Below are 19,923 nucleotides of genomic sequence, written 5' to 3' on the forward strand. Positions count from 1 at the left end.
AGGTGTCACTAGAAAGAGTATTTCCTGATAGTCTCATAGATGCCACCATGTAACTACGCAACTGTGCTTAGACAGAAGCAGAACTCAGGGTGGGGCAGTCAAGCTGAGTCAAAATTACTTGATAGTTTCTAAGATAGCGTTTTAGTGGTAAGTAAATATTAACAGATGCTACCAGGTGTGTCCCGCCTTTTGACACTGTGACACTAGTTGTGGCCTACAAAGTTTACACTTAAAAGCTGCATAATTGACTTACCAAAAAATACTTTAAAAACAAACAAAACAAAACCCAACAACAACAAAAAACCTCATACAAATACAATGTCTGGCGTAAGATTGTGGTTTTGTGCCGTGAAGGTTGGACACACCCTAGGCTCACATAGGAAGCCTTCTTTAAAGACAGTTGTTTTGTGTGAGCCGAGCAGTTGGGTGGTTGGAGTACATGATAATGAAGGTCAATGAAGGTCAATGATCAAGTGGGCAGCACTGTTAAATTACTGTTTGTTATTTGATGTATGGGATGACAAAAATTATGGGATAATGAAGATGGTAGGTGACTTTGATAAATTTGTCAATGACTGTGTGTGTGTGTATGTGTATACACGTATATGTTAAAATATATATCTTAAAGATAATATCTATATCTTAAAAGATAGCATCAAGTTTTATGAGTTCCTCTTATACTATTGAATCTGGAAACATGTTGAAATTTCAAGCTACTTTCATCCTTTGATTTGCTGTAAACCAGTTTCATTCATTGTCTGATACTGACAGTAATCATTAGTATCAAAACTAAGAATAAAACAGAATCCCCAGTTTTATATCAGTCTTTATATTACCATGATGCTACACCTCCCCATATTATTTTGGGAGCTCATTTATGGTTACCTAGGTTCTTGGGTTATATAAGGTATTAAGTAAGCCCTTGGGCGAGCCCACAAACTAACATTTGAACAAACCATTAACCAGCTTTTTTATATTAAGAGATTTTCTGATAATATAAAACATGGCATTTTTTACTTTTTTTTTTTTTTTTGTTTAAATCTGAAGCTCTGAAGTCCTGGTTTAGGTTGTTTTAATAATTGCTAGCTCTCTGGCCTTTAGTTTTATGACTGGGCAGGTGTGTGCCTATTGTTTCTAACACACTACACTATTCAAATTGGTCATTTGCTGAAACGTCACTGTTTTCACTGTGCTGATTGAGAACCCATCAATCTAGTATCAGTGTTGAGCCTTAGCTGCTTTATTCCCAAGATTGGCCGTCTCATAGGCCAGCAATTTATAACAGAGGCACCCACCCCCTCCTCAGTGGACAGCACCTGCCACCCCGGGAAGCACTGCCCAGAAGACCACATGGGCTTAGCATTGCGGCACACGTGAACACAGTGTAATCATGGTCTACCAGCTTAACCTTTAGTGGTTGAGTAGACTCAGTGTTAGAGAGAAAAAAGGTAACGTGGCCAAAACTGGCTCTAACTTTTCAGTTTTTATAATAACTGTATTGTCTCGGTATCTTAATTATATTTTTTTAGTAATTGATATGTACTCAGTTACTTTCTCAGAGCCTATTTCTATGTCAGAACAGCTCATAAAAAGTGAAAATGCAGTTGAATTTCGTATGTAGTGTTTCAAGTCAACAGCATACATTAGCGCACATTGGCAATTTTACAAAGGGTTTTACCAAGACATCCAGGGACCTGCCACGCCGGCTCCCTTGAGCATGTCCGTCAGTCTAGCTTTACTGTGTTGATGCCGGCCGGCCGGCTGGCTGTCTGCTTAGTGGTTATTGCACTCTCACTTTTTAAGCCATGCTGTTTTGCTTTTCTAAGAACCCAGTTTTACTAAGGGGAAAATGGAAGTGCAGTGCAGAGCGCACTTGTGGGACAATGCTCTAGGTGTCTGAGTCTCCATTTTTGTTTTAAGCTTATCCACCCCTCCCTGTCTTGCATCTGTTCTTCTGTTGTGCCCTTTGGTTTAACATTGTTCTCCCTCCCCACTTTTCCTCTTCTCCTCATTGTAAACTCATGGCAGGGTCTGCTTGGTGAGCTCATTCTCTTACAACAGCAAATCCAAGAGCACGAAGAGGAAGCCCGCAGAGCCGCTGGCCAGTATAGCACGAGCTATGCTCAACAGAAGCGCAAGGTGACGGATGGCTTAAGGGGCTACTGATGCATCACACTAATCGGTCATTTCTGCCAGACCAGATCACCCTAACCATTGCTGGACTCCAGTCACTGGAAAGTGTGCTTAACAAAGTCAATTGAAAGGATACATCTTACCCCAAAGTGGGTAGGGTAGCCAAAGCCCAGAATAGAAGCTCAAGTCTAGCAGTTTAGGTCATCTGTAAGTCTGTACATTTGCGTTTAGAGTGAAATTATGAACAGCTGTTTGTGTGGTACAGTTGAGTCACTCGAATAATTGGGAGTTGAAGCTGTACGAAATCCTTAAAAGTGTGCTTTTAACACCAGAGTCCCATAGGTCAGTCCCTGTGTCCTACACAGACTTCTCTCACAATGAAGTGAGTGTGATGATTGTGCATTTATAGGCAGAAATTATCTCATCTCTTAGAGAATTTTTTAAGTAAGACCAGAAAAATATTAAAGCTATGTACAAGATATATTCAGGAAAGGGGATCCATCATATAGCTAGCTTCTCATTTGCATCTAAGTCAAGGGAGAGTCTAGATACAGGTTTAGTACAGTGCTTCTACTGGCTAACTGGTGGTCAGTGCGTGAGAGTTGTCACCATAATTCCATGTCTGCTTAATGTCATTTCCTGCTTTTTCTCAATTCCATGGCTGTGCAACCAACAACAATATATTGTTCAGTTTTCAGTGGATGAGTAAATAAGTAGAAAAAGAAAAATTATTTCATCTTTTGGTTTAAAGGAGATGTAGCTGGCAGTGGTGATGACCACCTTTAATCCTAGCACTGGGGAGCAGAGGCCGGTGGATCCCTGTGAGTTCAAGGCCAGCCTGGTCTACAGAGCAGGTTCTAGGACAGCCAGGGCTATAAAAGTGAAACCTTCTCTCAAGGGGAAATAAGACAGACGGGGAGAGAGAGGGGGGGGGTTCTTTTTTTTTTTTTTTTTTTTTTTTTTCAGGGCTGGGGATCGAACCCAGGATCTTGCGCTTCCTAGGCAAGCGCTCTACCACTGAGCCAAATCCCCAACCCCAGGGGGGGTGGTTCTTGACTTGAGGAAAGACTTATTTGAACATTCTGTGTTTGCATATGTTGTGAGTCTATCATTTAAATATTCTCAGAAGGGAGGTGCCTTCACTGAGCCATCCATACCATAGCTTTGTTACAGAAAGAAGTGGGAGAAGTTTGTGTGTTCTGGAATGTTACCTAGAATTATGAATCGGTACCAATTACAGTTTGGTCTTTTTTTCATAATGATAAACTGAAATGAGGCCCTGTCTGCTATCCTAAGATATAAGATGCAGTGTAAGACTATAATAATGCTTCTAATTCTGACCATTCCAGGAATGTAAGTAATGAGTTCTGGCTGACTTTCTGAGAGTCCGAACAAGAATGTTCAGTTTAGGCCTGCTTTACAAGTCTGTCTTCAGACTTAAGGACACTGTCACTCCTGGTCTCTTTGCGCAGTTACTTACACGACCTGTAGTTCCTCTCTGTGGCAGTTTGTGAAGGATCATGACAGAACTGTACTTTGTCTGGTTTGTTTGTAATGGAACACCTAGTGGGACACAACCAGGACTTGTTCCTGCCCACTGTGTAGTTGCCTTGTGTGAAAGTTAATGGGCCTTTAAAAATAATTTATACTATTCCACAATGAGCCCATTCTGCTTACCGTCCTAAACACTAGTTCCTTACCTTGTCTTCCTCTGCTCCCTAAAGTTAGTGCACAGTGACAGCTCTTCACCATCTCAACCAAAATCTGTATTCCTGAGATTTTTATCATTCTAGGCATTTAAGGTTTACATAAGACCTAAAATAAACCATAGGTACTTTGAAGTCCTCTAATTATTTCTTCATTCTTGAAAATCTAGGTCTCTGTTTTTTAATATTTTGTTAGAAGTCAAATGTTTGCCTCTATTTTCTGAGCAAAAGAGATAACCAGGGGCAGGAGGTGTTGGTAATTTTCCTCCTGTGAGTATATACTCATAATTTTCCGGGGATTCTCAGATACATACTTGAGAATTTCAGAACAGCCACAGTGACTTACTATAGAAAATAAGTTCTAAAGTCAGTTTTGTTCTCACGCCGAGCTGAGGGATTCTCTCTGACGTGAGCTCACTTGTGCGAAAGGTCCCACCCTTTCTCCATCAGGTTCACAGCCTTGGAATTGTAGAAATGCTCTGCTTCCTGTCAGGGTGACTTTAAAATTAATTTAGTGGAAACTAAATACATTACACAACAGAGCGTGCCTCGTGTTGTAAAGCTACTGGAGGAAAGCATGTCTAAGCTGTCTAAAGAGGCAGCAGGGCGTGCAGGCCTCACAAGCATGAGGATCTGACTTTGACCCCAGAACCCAAGTAGCAGAGTCCCAGTGCTGGGGCAGCAGAAATGGGCTCCCAGGGGCTCCCTGGCCGGCTGGGTCTAATTGGAGAGCTCTAGAGCAGTAGAGACCCTTTCTCTAAGGGGTGTGTAGTGTCTCTGGGACCAAACTAGTCTTCTGGCTTCCACACACATGGACACAGGCATACACATGGGCATGCATACATACACACACACACACATACACACACACACACACACACACACACACACACACACACACACACACACAGGCCCATGCACATTAAAAAATAACTACAACAAACGACAGATTAGAGAGAGCTCATGCTAGTCTCTAAGAAAACATGTAAGTTATCTTCATACCAATCTTTAATACTTGTTTTATAAACCTAAGAATTTTCATCCTAGATCTTAGGGGAAAAAATGAGATCTAAGTTCTATCTATACCACCTACTTTAAAATGTTGATTTTGATCCTTTTTAAATGAAGCAGCTAGGAAGTATGCTTTTTTGTAATATTCTAATTAATTGTTTTACCTTCTTATATAGTCCTTTATTTTAACCAAACTACTAAGTTAACCTTTAATAGCCCTTGGCTTCCATTAACATTTTAACTTTTTAATTTAATTATTTTAGGTGGTTTTGTTTTGTTTTTAAAGATTTATTTATTTTATTTATATGAGTACACTGTAGCTCTCTTCAGACACACCAGAAGAGGGCATTGGATCTCATTACAGATGGTTGTGAGCCACCATGTGGTTGCTGGGAATTGAACTCAGGACCTCTGGAAGAGCAGTCAGTGCTCTTAACCACTGAGCCATCTCTCCAGCCCCTTTTAGCTTCTTAATTCTTATTCCACATGCTGCATACCATTGAATTTTTTATAGTAATTCAAGGTATATTTCAGAAAATCTCTCAATTTGCATTTAAAACCCAAAGCTGATGATGGTGGCAAACACCTTACAGCCCAGCCCTTGGGAAGCAGAAGCAGAACAGTGTGAGTCTGAGGCCAGCCTGGTCTACATAGTGAGACTCCACCTCAAAACAGTCTGAGTCTGAGGCCAGCCTGGTCTACATAGTGAGACTCTGCCTCAAAACGAAAAAGTTAAGCAAAGCAGTGGAAAGGCGTAGTGTTTATGTATCTTACAGTAGAGTCACTACAGTTGGGTGAATGTTTAGTAGAAGAAAGTTAGTCACAGTACTTTTGAAGTGAACCAGGAACTTCGTCTACATCACAAATGTCCATGATCATACTTTAACAGAATGGCAGCATGTCCTGTGGTCTTAATGTGCAGTGCTCTGACTCCGATGGGTCCTTTAGGGCTTGGTCTTTGGGCTGTGGGTTCTTTGACTTGCCTGGCTCCTCCTCACATTTTAAGACTTAATAATTCTTGTCCTGAACACAGACAATCAAAATGAAAATGTAAACTGTATCAGCAAGTCTCTTCCCACTCAAGGCTAAAAACAAAATTTCTGTTAAAAAAATCTCTTTTCAAAATAATTTTAGGTTTCAAACATATACATTTAAGGAGAAAAAATATATTATCATCCATGAAAATATGGAGAGATGTAGAAAGGTTATTTAGAATTTGGACTTAAAAATCTAAAAATAACATTTTGTAGCATGGACAAGACTTATTAATGTCTACCTCAGTAAAGAAATCATTTAAGATCCGAGGAAGACAGCTCTGCCCTATCATGAAGTCACTGCACACTTGTGTGACCTTGTCATAAGTGACATCGTTTTCGTTGTGTTTTCTGTTTTTGTATTGTGACTACTTTAAACTCTTATTATACCATGAAACCTGGAAGCTTTCAAAAAGTTTGTCTTAGAACTGTTAGTAACAATTGAAGTAGTTTGCACAATACCTGTGAATTTTATTTATGTTCAGATAAGCTGTAGTTGCTTATCTTGGTTTTCTTTCTACAGACACCCTGCTCTGTTGAAAGTTAGCTGACCTTTCACTGGAATCTAATTTAAGAACAAGCCTCTGGCTCCACTCCCCTCTGGAGATGCTAGTGTTGCTAGTGAGGAAGCTGAAAGTTGTTCTTTAGAAGATCAGTGGGACCAGTGAGCTGTTTCAGTAGCTGAAGGCAGCAACGTGCATGGTTTCCCCATACTTGTTTCTGGAAAAATGGTAGTGCTCAAGACGTTAGGTTCCTGTCTGTGCCTTAGTACAAAGCAAGCTCATGATAGAGGAAGCCCAGATGTTCATCTCCTCTGTGTCTAACAAGTCTTTCTTAACAGATGACTAGCATGGTAACAGGACAGTGACTCCTGATGCTTCTATGTCATAAGATTTTGATGAACTTTTTATTAACGAGGATAAGTTTTTATTATCTTAAATATTCACTTGATTTAAGTTTTATTTTAAATATGCTTATACTCTTAGTGTTGCTTTAAAACTTCATCTTGTTATATATTGTATGTAACCCTAATTAATCTATTTTAAATATTTAGGTGTCAGACAAAGAAAAGATTGACCAACTTCAAGAAGAACTTCTGCATACTCAGGTAACTGTAGTCAGTAAGAGGAGACGGCCCTTCTGTTTTTCCTCGTGATCTGAGCCCAGCGCACAGTGGGGGAAGCACCGTGACAGTGAGCAGTGCCTCAGCCCAGGGGCTTCTGTAGAGAGGTGGACAGTGCTCCCTTTCCAGTGATGTGACCATCGCAGTGCTTAATGGCAGGCCCTTATCTCTAGCATTTTTGTATCTACAAAAGCTAATTGAGAAATAGGGAACCACGTGAATACCAGGTTAACTCACTCAAGGAGAGATTCCTATTTGGAGTGGATCTCATTCTGATTTTAAAGATAAACTACTTGGGGATGCGGGGGATGGCTGAAAGAATTTGTCCTTATATAATCTAATGCTTTTATTGTCGCTTGCTAGGCTAGATACAAAGTAAAGAAATTTGAGACTTCACATATTTTTCATGAATCCCCTAACCCCTTTCTTTGTTTCCTTGAATCCTGAAATCAATATAAAAATTTTTCTTAAAGCTATTTTCTGGTGGTATAAGCTAATCGATCTTTTAGGGTTAATGAAAAAAATCATTATTTAAAAAACAGTTCTATACAATGTAATGAATAGCTACCTTTCTGGTATAAAATTTTCCAACAGCAGTTATTCTATATAAATAACAGAATTAAAGCTTATTTTTGCAAGCCAAAAGACATACTTATCATCTTGGGTCTTCTTAGGAAAAACATAGAAGAAGGGGCAATCTGAGTGAAATCAAACAACTAGTGTATTTCTGGTGCATGGCTTTCCATGCTTGATCTGCTCATGGAGTCTCATGTGTAACCGCACTAGAGCACCTGTGTTTTGGCTGGCCCTTGTCTTGAGACATATAAGATATATATAAGATTATATATATGATATATATATTATGTACATATATGTACACACATATATATCATATATATATGATTTTAAGAAGATTACAGTCCTGTGTGGACCTGTGTGCATAACTGTCCTCAGGTTGGACACATGCCAGCCATTTATACTTCTAGAGGGTGGCTGCAGGTTGACACTTGTACCAAGGAAAGAAATGTAGATTTCCCCCAAATCGATTCCATATTTACAAAGAAATGTGCCCCAGAAGTAAACCCTGCGTGCATGCGGTTCCTGTTGTAAGCCTTTTGTGGATACACAGTGTGGAGCGCATGGTGTGATGGGCCGTGCAGTCCTCTCCGTCCCTGTCAGGGATGCTCAGGGAAAAGAATGCACAGGCTGCATGTAAAGTGTTCGTTATCAGTTAAAAGGGGTAAAATAGGGATTACTTTTAATAGTATGTTTTATTTAAAGCATTATGTCCCAAATTAGTATCATTTCAACCTATAATACATATAGCACATATTGAAAGGCATTTTATAAGGTTTTCTTTTTTAATGTATATGAGTGCTCTATCTGCATGTACACCTGCATGCCAGAAGAGGGCATCAGATCCCATTACAGATGCTTGTGAGCCACTATGTGGTTTCTGGGAACTGAACTCAGTACGTTTGGGAGAGCCAACAGTGTGTTAACCACTGAGCCATCTTTCTAACCCCTGAAAGACACTCTTATGTTTCCAAAACACTTTCAAGATCTCAATAACTCTGTCTAGCTAGTAACTGTTTTCTAAACAGTGAAGAAATACTAGAGGTTTACTATCCTTCTGGGCTATGAAAGAAGGCTTTACAAAATATGTTTATCATACAGGCAAGTAGTTGTTCTTGTGCCGTGCCATATGGTTTAACTGTAGATGTTTTTCCTAATGAGGCCCAACTTGTACATTCTGTAAGGATAACACTTTGGTTTCCTGTTATTTACCATGTTCTCAGGAGTTCAAAAACCTAAAACGTCTAAGAAATATTTCTCATGTTGTGATATATGATGTGTGATGTACATCTAACCATTCTGCTGATTATAGGGATCTTAATTTTTTGTAAGTGAGATGACCATTTTGAACAGCTCACCTTGAAAAGCAAAATATGTAGCCATGTTGCTACTTAGAAATAATGACCTAAGATAAAGGGATTTTCTTAATTATGTTTTTATGTCAGTATTTTAAGTATCAACAAACTTCTCCAGACATGGACATTTGACTGAACCTGGAAGAATGCAGGCCTCTTACTCAGACAGACTTGTTTAAATGCTTTTTCCTCACCATACAAGATGACCGGAGGGAGGCTGCCCGGGGTCCCTAACCCTATGTTTCCTGCCTATAAAGCCCCTGCTTCTGTCTGTCTGTGGGTTTCTGGTAAAGGGGTCCTCACGTGACGCATGCTTAGGCGTTACTTGTTCACGTGTATCATACCATCTTGGTTAAAATAATGTCCAGATGAGAATAAGTTTTAGCCATAGCCTTGTATCGAAGACTTTATTTTTGAAATCATAGGAAATATTGTTTCTTAAGGATAGTCCAGACTTTTTAAACTTTTTTTTAGTATTTTTAAATTATTTCTTCATCATAGAATTTTATGTTAAATGCTCAATTATAATGGAAAAGTATGAATTCCACTGCTTGTTTGAAATAATGATAGTTTTATTTTCTCCATATTGTCATAGAGCATTTTAAGTGTAAAAATAATAAGTGTAACTAGTGAGGTCATGTGACTCAGAATTCTGGAAGATTTTAATCAGACTTACTATTCGCTTACCCATCTCTTTCTTACACAGCCATGTGTATTGTCTCCTTGCAGTTAAAGTATCAGAGGATCCTAGAGCGTTTGGAGAAGGAAAACAAAGAGTTGAGGAAGTTGGTACTGCAGAAGGATGACAAAGGCATCCACCACAGGAAGCTCAAGGTGCTGTGTCTAACTGAGTAGCTCTCAGGGCGCTGACATCCGTCAGTGTGTGTACATAACGAATCTTTTCAGTTGCATGCCTGGTGCCTGTGGAAGCCTGAAGAGGGCCTCAGATCCCCTGGAACACATGGTTGTTTAAGGTGATGTGTGGGTGCTGGGAAGTGAACCTGCGTCCTCTGGAAGAGCGGCCCGAGCTCTAAACCACTGAGCCACCTCTCCATCCCCTAAATGATGAAACACTTTAATAAATATGAAGCACGTGTCATCCTTTCACTCCTAGACAGTGTAAATAGTTTATAAATTGGCATTTCCAAATCCATCATATATTAGGCCCCTAAAAATCTTCATATTTTAAGAGGACCTTTTTCTTTTTTCTTTTTTCTTTTCTTTTATTGGGCATTTTCTTTATTTACATTTCAAATGTTATCCCCTTTCTCAGTTACCCCTCCAGAAACCCCCTATCCCATCCCTCCTCCCCCACTTCTATAAGGGTGCTCCCCCACCCACCCATTTCCTCCTGCTTCCCCACCCTAGCATTCCCCTACACTGGGGCATCAAGCCTTCACAGGACCAAGGGCCTCTCTTCCCATTGATGCCCAACAAGACCACCTTCTGCTGCGTATGTGGATGGAGTCATCGGTCACTTCATGTGTACTTTTTGATTGGTCTCTGGGAACTCCGGGTGTCTGGTTGGTTATATTGTTGTTCTTCTTACGGGGTTGCAAACCCTTTCAGCTCCTTCAGTCCTTTCTCTAACTCCTCCATTGGGGACCTTGTGCTCAGTCCAATGGTTGGCTATGAGCATCCACCTCTGTATTTGTCGGGCTCTGGGAGAGCCTCCCAATATCAGACTCCTGTCAGCAAGCACTTCTTGGCATCTGCAATAGTGTCTGGGTTTGGTGACTGTATATGTGCTGGATCCCCAGGTGGGGCAGGCTCTGAATGGCCTTTCCTTCAGTCTCTGCTCCATATTTTCTCTGTATTTCTTCCTCTGAGTATTTTGTTCCTCCTTCTAAGAAGGACTGAAACATCTACACTTTGGTCTTCTTTCTTCTTGAGCTTCATGTGGTCTGTATCTTGGACTAATATCCACTTATCAGAGAGTGCATACCATGTGTGTTTTTCTGTGATTGGGTTACCTCACTCAGGATGATATTTTCCAGTTCCATCCATTTGCCTATGAATTTCATAAAGTCATTGTTTTTGATAGCTGAATAATATTCCATTGTGTAGATGTGCCACATTTTCTGTAGCCATTCCTCTATTGAAGGACATCTGGGTTCTTTCCAGCTTCTGGCTATTTTAAATAAGGCTCTATGAACATAGTGGAGCATGTATCTTTGTTATATGTTGGAGCATCTTTTTGGTATATGCCCAGGAGAGGTATAGCTGGGTCTTCAGGCCAATTTTCTGAGGAACTGCCAGACTGATTTTCACAGTGGTTGTACCAGCTTGCAATCCCACCAACAATGGAGGAGTGTTCCTCTTTCTCCACATCCTTGCCAGCATCTGCTGTCACCTGAGTTTTTGATCTTAGCCATTCTAACTGGTGTAAGGTAGAATCTCAGGGTTTTTTTTTTTTTTTTTTTGCATTTCCCTGACGATTTAGGATGTTGAACATTTCTTTAGGTGCTTCGAAGCCATTCAGTATTCCTCAGTTGAGAATTCTTTGTTTAGTTCTCTGCCCCATTTTTTAATAGAGTTATTTGGTTCTCTGGAGTCTAACTTCTGGAGTCCTTCGTATATGCTGGATATTAGCCCTTAAGAGGACTTTCTTATGAATCAGTCTATTTTAATAATATACATAGGTTATCTTCAGGCTTAATTTTCATATTTATAAAATTGGGATTCTCTTAAATACTTTTTATTTATTTATTTTATTTATGTGAGTACACTCACTGTCACTGTCTTCAGACACACCAGAAAAGGGCATTAGATCCCCATTACTGATGGTTGTGAGCCACCATGTGGTTGCTGGGAATTGAACTCAGGACCTCTGGAAGAGCAATTAGTGCTCTTAACCACTGAGCCATCTCTCCAGCCCTTAAATACTTTTTAAAAGTTATTATGTATGCATATTATATGTGTATACCATGGGGTGTGTCTGTCCAACTGTGTCTGTTGGGGGTTGGTTCTCCCTTTCCCCCTTTACTGGGTTCTAGGAATTGAATTCAGGCCACCAGGCTCGCATGGTATATGCCTTTACATGTTGAGCCATCTTGCCTGCCCCCAATTAGGACTTAGAGTTTGCGAATACTCACGCCTCATGAGTACATGACTCATGCCACTGTTGCCTTACTAGTATTTGTCTTCAGTTTTTAATTCTAACTCTTATTTCCAAGGGAAGTTTTTTATTACAACAATTAAATTTTTAAAAATAAGTGTATGTTGATATTGTTGTCATCAACATATTGTCAATTACCAGTATCGGTAAATAAGTCATACTGTCACCAAAGACTGAAGCCAGATGTGTTCAGTTGACCCGGTTCTTTTAACTCAAAAGTTTAATGCTGTAATCATTGTCTCAGAATAAGTAAAAATGAGTTGCTACAGCATTCCAGAGTCATAGTGAATCATGCCACATGTTCTAGAACCAAGGTCCAAGGATGTCTTTCTCATTTAACAAGCAAGCTTTAGTGAACTCCTGACTGTTTTTATAAGTGCCTGGCATGCTCAAGGATTGGGAAATAGAATTGTCTTAGAAATGGTGTTTTCCCTCATAAGATGCAGTGGTGATGAAATGTGTTTATGTTTAGGCAGATGTGAGAGCAGCTATGTGCCATTTAGGAGTCTCTATGTATTAAGGGGCAAAAGAATGCTTAAACTCTCATAATGTTCCCACTAACCTTACTTAGTAAATGCTTGATGGCTACCCTTTCTTCTCAGACCTATATGTATGCGTGTTTGTTCCTTAGTTTACTTGAAGCTGTTGTAGGCCTGATTCCATGCTCATTCCTGGTCTCCAGAGAAAAGCAACAGAGGACATTTGTCCTTTGCTTGCATTGCAGCCTTCCCAGTTCTTAGGGAAGCTCTCCTGCTTGAACACTGACCCCTGACCACTTCTCTGCTCCGTTCCATGCTTTCACACGCACATTCTCCCTGCCTGCCCTCACATGCATGTGCTCCCTGCCTGCCCTCACATGCATGTGCTCCCTGCCTGCCCTCACATGCATGTGCTCCCTGCCCTCTCTCACATGTGTGCTCTCTGCCATCTCTACACTGTCATGTGCTTTTCTGCCTTCTACTCCTTCCCCTTCCCTGTTCTTCTCACATAGTCTAGACTTGACTGTGGTTTCTGTCTGTTAGTTGGTCACCTGACCATGTATTGGACTCTTACGGTATTAGTGGTTGGCTCATTAATGTTAATAGGCTTTCTCTTTTACTGTCTAACTAGATTATGAGATCCTAAATTAATAGCTTTTTACTGTCAGTGTATTCCTAAATAAACTGAAGAAGTAGCATTAATTATTATACTAGTTTTATTATGAAAACATATTATATAATAAAAAAACAGTACAAACTTGAACTTACGTTTTCTCTTGCTGTATCTATGGTCTTTGATTTTTTTTTTCACTGACTTTTGCTAATTTTAATTTTTTTGTTTTGCAGAAATCTCTGATCGATATGTATTCTGAAGTTCTTGATGTCCTTTCTGACTACGATGCCAGCTACAATACCCAAGATCATCTGCCACGGGTAAGGGGGAAGAGACAGGGACCTGCCGCTAGCAGGAAATTCCTCTCCTTACATCATCATCGTTTCTGCCTTTCCTGGGGTACCTCAGCTACCAAGCACTGCTTTGTTCCTTATTGAGGACCAAAAAAGTAAATATATGTGTTTTGAAAGAAAATGGTCAGATATCTGCCATTGTACAATCAATTATAATGTTAAAATAACTAGGCAAAAAATGTGAGTGTGTGGATGAAATTTAGTCTAACAGAATCCAAAAGTATGTTTGTAAAGTATAAACTAGCTATTGGAAGGCATCTGTAGAAAGTTAATGATCCAGGTTTAGAAATAACTCTTCCACTCAGCATAGTTTTTGAAACTACATATTTGAATATGAATAATGGAGCCAATTAATTCTTTAGCTATGTGTATCTCCAGAGTGCCTACATGCATCAAATTCATTCTCTTAAAAAAAAAAAATAACTTCTTTTGGCTCTAAATATCTTAAAATATTTCTTAAATGCTATCATTTAAACCCTACTTACATTTTATTTGGTATCAGAAAAATGCTAAGACATGCTAATACATGCTGATACATGCTAATACATGCTGATACATGCTATTTGTCTTGTGATAGGTTGTTGTGGTTGGAGATCAGAGTGCTGGAAAAACAAGTGTTCTGGAAATGATTGCTCAAGCACGGATATTCCCACGAGGATCCGGCGAGATGATGACGCGCTCTCCAGTGAAGGTAGGGCAGGAGGCCGTCCCACTGACGGACCTCAGAGAAATACCGCTTCAGTGGTGGAGTTCAGACTTAGCTAGAGAGGGGGCTCTCCCACAGCATCGGGGATCATTCCCACTATAGGAATTAGAAGGGGGCATAGCCAGGGGCCCACATGCCCAGAGCTTAGGCTGAGTGAAGGTAGAGGTGGGAAAGGACATCCCAGCATGGTGGCTGTCTCGGTGGCACTGTAAGGCCTCTTGATGTTATCTGGAATAAGACACACAGGGGCTGTTCTCAGAGACTGAGAATATTGCAAGTAGTGTCAGCAAGTGTAGATAATGTCCTATTGTATTTATCCACAAGTCACTGGGGCAAAGGGGGCGTGTGTGCGCGTGTGTGTGCGTGGGTGTATATGTGTATATGTGCGTGCATGCACCCACGTACACTCCGAGCACGTGCAATATGTAAAGCCAATAACTACTCACCAGTGGAGACAGGAAGAAAGTAAATGACTATAGACTGTTTTTTAAGATTTTATTTATTTAGTTAATGTATGAGTACACTGTAGCTGTCTTCAGACACGCCAGAAGAGGGCATCAGATCCCATTACGGATGGTTGTGAGCCACCATGTGGGTGCTGGGAATTGAACTCAGGACCTCTGGAAGAGCAGTCAGTGCTCTTAACCGCTGAGCCAGCTCTCCAGCTCTATAGCCTCTTTTATTAAGCAAATATTTATTCAGCTCCTAATGTGTGCCAGCATTGACCTACCAGGCTGGGTAACCTTTCAACATTGTGGTATTTTATATAGACCACTTGAGACCTGTGCAGCCAAATTACCAAATAAACAAATATCTCTGTATTTTAATTAAGTTTATGATTGGGTGTTGAGTCACATTCCTCGTTATTCTAAGGTACACGTAGCCCATGGGCCACAGGTCAGGTATACCTGGCTTTAGACAGTGTGCAGTAAATTTAGAAAGATTCTTACCATAAGCATAATACATATTAACTATTTACACTATTTAGTTTGTTAGAGATGAAGCCGGGAAAGTCCAGTGGGGATGACCGGACGCTTGTAGGTGACATAGCTGAGATGGCGTTTGAACCAAGGTTTACAGAGAGTGAGGGGAGTAGTCGTGTTGCAGTCTGGTACAAGTATGCTGCAGGAGGCTGCTGTACAGCCCTTAAGTGGGGAGGCAGTCCTGCTGGAGAAATAGTAAAGAAGCCAGTGTGCTGGGCCACAGGGGAGACTCCTCAGACACGGGACAGAGGGACAATGGATGGCAGGAATAAGCAGATCACTATGGCCTGCTAGGCCAGTTTACAGGCTGTGATGTTTATTTTAAGTTAAATGGGAAGCCAGTGATGTCCTCAGCAGACTTCTATCACCTTCAAAAGGCTCTGGCTACTGTGTTGAATGGAGATTTATGGCAAAGTGGGTTGAATTGTGGAGATCAGATGAAAGCAGTTGGATTAGGTGGTACTTGGATGCAGGAAGTATTTAATGGAGTGAAAAGAACTGGTGAGATTACAAAACTATTTACAGAACCAACAGGGTTTCTTAATAGCTTGATAAGAAGAGATCAATCATCAAGGACTTGGGTTTTGACCTGAACAGGTTAAAGAATGTTATTTGCAAAGAAACATCTAAGGAGGTCCATTTGGGGGAAGATATTCAAGAGTTTGATTTTCTTGCTGAAGGGAGCTTATAAATAAGTATCTGGATGTGCAGATTTGAGGAGTGGTCTGGACTGGAGACATACATTTTGGAATCAAGACCATGAACAGGAACCGTGACATCAGCTAGGAGCCACGGCAAGAGCATCTCAAAGAGGAAAGGACCATGAGTGAGGAGCAAGGGGAGGCCGAGCCCCAGTCACTCAGTTTACCTTGGGTCAAGTGGGTGGGAGGTGTGGATGCTCTCGGCTTGATTCTGCTTCCCCGGAATAATATGTAGCCAGGTTATTAGCCGTTCAGACAAAGAATATCGAGGCAGAAAAACAAAAGCAAAAACTTTCTAGGAGATTATAATGACTCTGCTGATGAAGTCAAGTAATTCAGAGATTGAAGGGGTCAGACTGAAGTCACCAGTAAGGCTGTGGGCATAAATTTAAAGTGAATCTGTGAGGTTGGGGATTGGTTATTGTTTCTCTTTCACATTCGTCTGATAGAGGTTAATTACTGGGAAGTTGAAATCACCAAGTAGTACGCTCAGAACTGTGTTACAGACTGAGACAGTGGGGCTGGTATTAAGATCTGGAAGTGATGGCAGTGCGACTGCATGGAGGTGGAGTGTTATGTGACTCAGTATTCTTTGGGATCTGACTCTGAGTTGGACTCCACTGTGTGAGAGTGGTTTCTCCGTCACTGATGGATGGTATCGGTGTACTGAACTGTGTACATCCATTTCACCGTCCTCGGTGCGAGTCTAGTGTATTTCAGTTCAGGCGTCTAAGCCCAGAGCAAACCTGCGCCTCCTGTTGTGCACAGTGGTCAGTATGAACACCCCGGGGCTTCATCTTTTACTTTGCTACAGGCACAGAATTGGAGAGGCTGTGTGTGATACTTCAGGAAATTAGCTGTCCGGGAGACGGGTTGCTTTCTGACAGACAAGCCATTAGCCTTCTGTTCATCAAGATTCCTGCTGCTTGATAAACTCCTGTTTCTGTCTCCTCAGAGCAATGAAATTGACAAATCTGGACTTAGCATTTTGGCTTCTTTAACCCGGCTTTCTTTTCAGTTTCTAAATGTTTCAAAGACAGTTTCAGTGTCTTGAAGGGACCTTGCTCATAAGATGAGGGGTTAATTTGGTGATTCGTTTCTGCAGTTCATTTTTAGCTAAGATCTTAGCACCTGAGGTCTCAGTTGCTTTAAAACCCTGAATTCCAATTTTTTTATATACTTGGGTTTTTTGTTTGTTTGCTTGCTTATTTTGGTCTGTTTGACAGTGTGATTGCTGTAGAGTTTAAGCTTTTCTCATAGCCCTTTGTCCAGAACCGTAAATCAGCAAGTACTCAAAGGAAAATAGCTGACAATCCCCCAAGGCCTTTAGGATGCTTCTTTCTGGTTTCTGGTTTCTGGTTTCTTGTGTAACTTGCTTAGCTTATCTCAGTGTAAGCAAATACATTTTAAAAATAAAACAGTAATTATGGTATCTTGGAGTGTATGCACTGAAAATTAAAGAACATCAAATTTAGACACTCTTGTAAAACACTGTCACTGCCATTGTGACATATTTCAACACAGTGCCTCTACTGAGAAGCTTGCTGCGACTCCTGGTGGCTAAGGTCAGTCTGTGCTGTAGTACTCAGCTTCGACTGCACTCTTCCCGTCTGTGTGGAGGGAGGTCTGAGGCAGAGGGACCAGCCCTGCCTCCCCATCTGTGCCTCCATGTGTGGTGAACTTACTGAGCAACAGTGGCAAATGAACCACTCTCCCTGAATTCATCTCAAGTTGCCTTCTCTTTGAATTCTTCAAACTGTCGAGGGCTGGCTTCTGTGGTTGTCTGCAGAGAAGGAGAGAGGCCAGCAGCCTAGCTCATAGCCTGAGAGCCCCCCAGTCTCATTGAGAGGCAGCAGTGTCAGCAGCCGTGCGTGCCTGCACCTGAGCATGGCATGAAAGTGCAGTGGTTGGCCCTGTCTGACTGTCCAGGTGCTGTGAGCTAATGTCAGTGTAAATGTGTCATTACGTACGTCTGTCCTTCCAGGTGACTCTCAGTGAAGGCCCTCACCACGTGGCCTTGTTTAAAGACAGCTCCCGGGAGTTTGACCTCACCAAGGAGGAAGATGTAAGTAGACTCCGTCTCGGGCTCGCCTGTCGCCTTACAGCCCTGCGTTGTCTAGGACAGTGAGGTGGAGCATTTGTCCTGAATCCTTGTTCTTTTCCTCTCATAGCTTGCAGCGTTAAGACATGAAATCGAACTCCGGATGAGAAAAAATGTGAAAGAAGGTTGTACTGTTAGCCCTGAGGTAAGGCCAGCAATTCACTTCAGCCATGACTTGGGGAAAGGAAGTTTTTGTAGATATTAATAATGTGGATATTAATAGGGTATTTAGATTGTAGCTGTTCCAATATGTATAGATACTTTTTTTCAGTTTTTATTTTATTTTTCTTTTTTGAGACAGTCTCACTATTCAGCCCTGCCTGGCTTAGAACTTACTGTGTAGATCAGGCTGTCCGTGAACTCACAGAGATCCGTCTGCCTCACAGATGCTGAGATAAAAGGCATGTGTCACCACACTCAGCAGATTTTTTTTAATGTTCTAAGTAGCATATCATTGTGGAGTGAATTTTCTAGAATAATTACTTTGGGATCAAAAGAAAATAGCTTTTTCTGAAATAAGTATCTAAATGAACAAGATAGAGGATATTCAGAATGTTTATCACCACAAATATCCTTAAGAAGTTCGCCCCTAGAGCTTGATCTTTCTCTTCCTGAACAGACCATATCTTTAAATGTCAAAGGCCCTGGGCTGCAGAGGATGGTGCTGGTGGACTTGCCTGGTGTTATCAACGTAAGTACACGGGAGGTGCGTTCCGTTTATTCCCTCTGTGGAAGCTGTCTGTAGTGACTCTTAAAACCTTTTCTTCTAGACTGTGACATCAGGCATGGCTCCCGACACAAAGGAAACTATTTTCAGTATCAGCAAAGCTTACATGCAGAATCCTAACGCCATCATCCTGTGCATTCAAGGTAAGCCCCAGCAGCTTTTCACCGCTGCATGCTTTCCTCTTACACGTGAGCATTGCAGCAGAGCATGCGTCTAAACACGTGCGGCAGACATGTTCTATTCATTGTTCATTCTGTTGACAAATGGGACCTAAGCTGGGAAGCTTCTGCCACTTTTCATCATTGGAATTTTTATTGGCTACATTCCTAACGTAAACATGTTAAGACTAAATGTTTATAATCAGTAATGATTACACTCTCGTGTTTACTTTTTTTCAGATGGATCTGTAGATGCCGAGCGCAGTATTGTTACAGACTTGGTCAGTCAAATGGATCCGCATGGAAGAAGAACCATATTTGTTTTGACCAAAGTAGACCTGGCAGAAAAAAATGTAGCCAGTCCAAGCAGGGTGAGGGCAAATTCTTTATTATAAGAATGAAAGAGAGAGGGGGAGAGGGAAAGGGAGGGGGAGAGGGAGAGAGAGACAGACAGACAGACACCACACAGACTTTATTTTTTTCCATATGGATTCTAGGAATCTCAGTTAGGTGTTTGCGTTTACAAGGTGAGCGCTTAACCAACTCAGCTATTCCCCTGGTGTTGAGAATGTAGGCTTTCTCTGGGTGCTGGTCTGGCTTAGGTCATGCTCCTTAGGTATGCAGTGGTAGTTAAAGTTAAAGATTAATCCTGGCTACCATTTACTAGCTGTGTGATCTCGGGGTAAGTTGTTGAGCCTTTCAGTGCTTTAGGCTCCTTATCTGGTCGGAATGAAGACATTTATGATCCAGTCTCTCAGTTTGTGAGGAGTTAATAGTCAGTTATGCACAGTGATCAGAATGGTTCTCTGGCACCAAGTGTCATGTACCTGGTAGCTGGCTTGTTTACAAATGATAAATTATATTCTCTATTTGCCTATAGAACAATGCTTTTGGGTCTACATCCCCACTGCTACTGCACAGGGTGTCTCTTTCCACCTTATACCTGTGGGACTTTGCCTCTGTGTCAAGGTCCCCAGGGGCAGTGATTCTCTTGTAGACTCCCAGGTCTTACCACATAGTCAGACTTGCCTCAAAGACGAATTGCA

The 19,923-nt window shown here is 41.2% G+C and overlaps 1 protein-coding gene across 4 annotated transcripts in view; it reads left to right on the plus strand.

Moving 5' to 3' along the window:
* Nucleotides 1–19,923, plus strand: part of Opa1 (OPA1 mitochondrial dynamin like GTPase) — a 77,899-nt gene that overhangs the window by 15,877 nt on the left and 42,099 nt on the right. For 2 of the 4 annotated variants that reach the window (XM_032900055.1, XM_032900056.1), the window contains 10 exons: nucleotides 2,029–2,139; nucleotides 6,939–6,992; nucleotides 9,668–9,772; nucleotides 13,382–13,468; nucleotides 14,079–14,192; nucleotides 17,876–17,956; nucleotides 18,063–18,137; nucleotides 18,612–18,683; nucleotides 18,763–18,862; nucleotides 19,118–19,248. In XM_032900055.1, the coding sequence (XP_032755946.1) occupies nucleotides 2,029–2,139; nucleotides 6,939–6,992; nucleotides 9,668–9,772; nucleotides 13,382–13,468; nucleotides 14,079–14,192; nucleotides 17,876–17,956; nucleotides 18,063–18,137; nucleotides 18,612–18,683; nucleotides 18,763–18,862; nucleotides 19,118–19,248 (930 nt within the window). The remainder of the gene's footprint in view (nucleotides 1–2,028; nucleotides 2,140–6,938; nucleotides 6,993–9,667; nucleotides 9,773–13,381; nucleotides 13,469–14,078; nucleotides 14,193–17,875; nucleotides 17,957–18,062; nucleotides 18,138–18,611; nucleotides 18,684–18,762; nucleotides 18,863–19,117; nucleotides 19,249–19,923) is intronic. The other 2 variants (XM_032900057.1, XM_032900058.1) reach the window with 1 other exon arrangement.

This window comes from Rattus rattus, chromosome 4 (assembly GCF_011064425.1).
Source record: "Rattus rattus isolate New Zealand chromosome 4, Rrattus_CSIRO_v1, whole genome shotgun sequence".
NCBI classification, from domain to species: domain Eukaryota; kingdom Metazoa; phylum Chordata; class Mammalia; order Rodentia; family Muridae; genus Rattus; species Rattus rattus.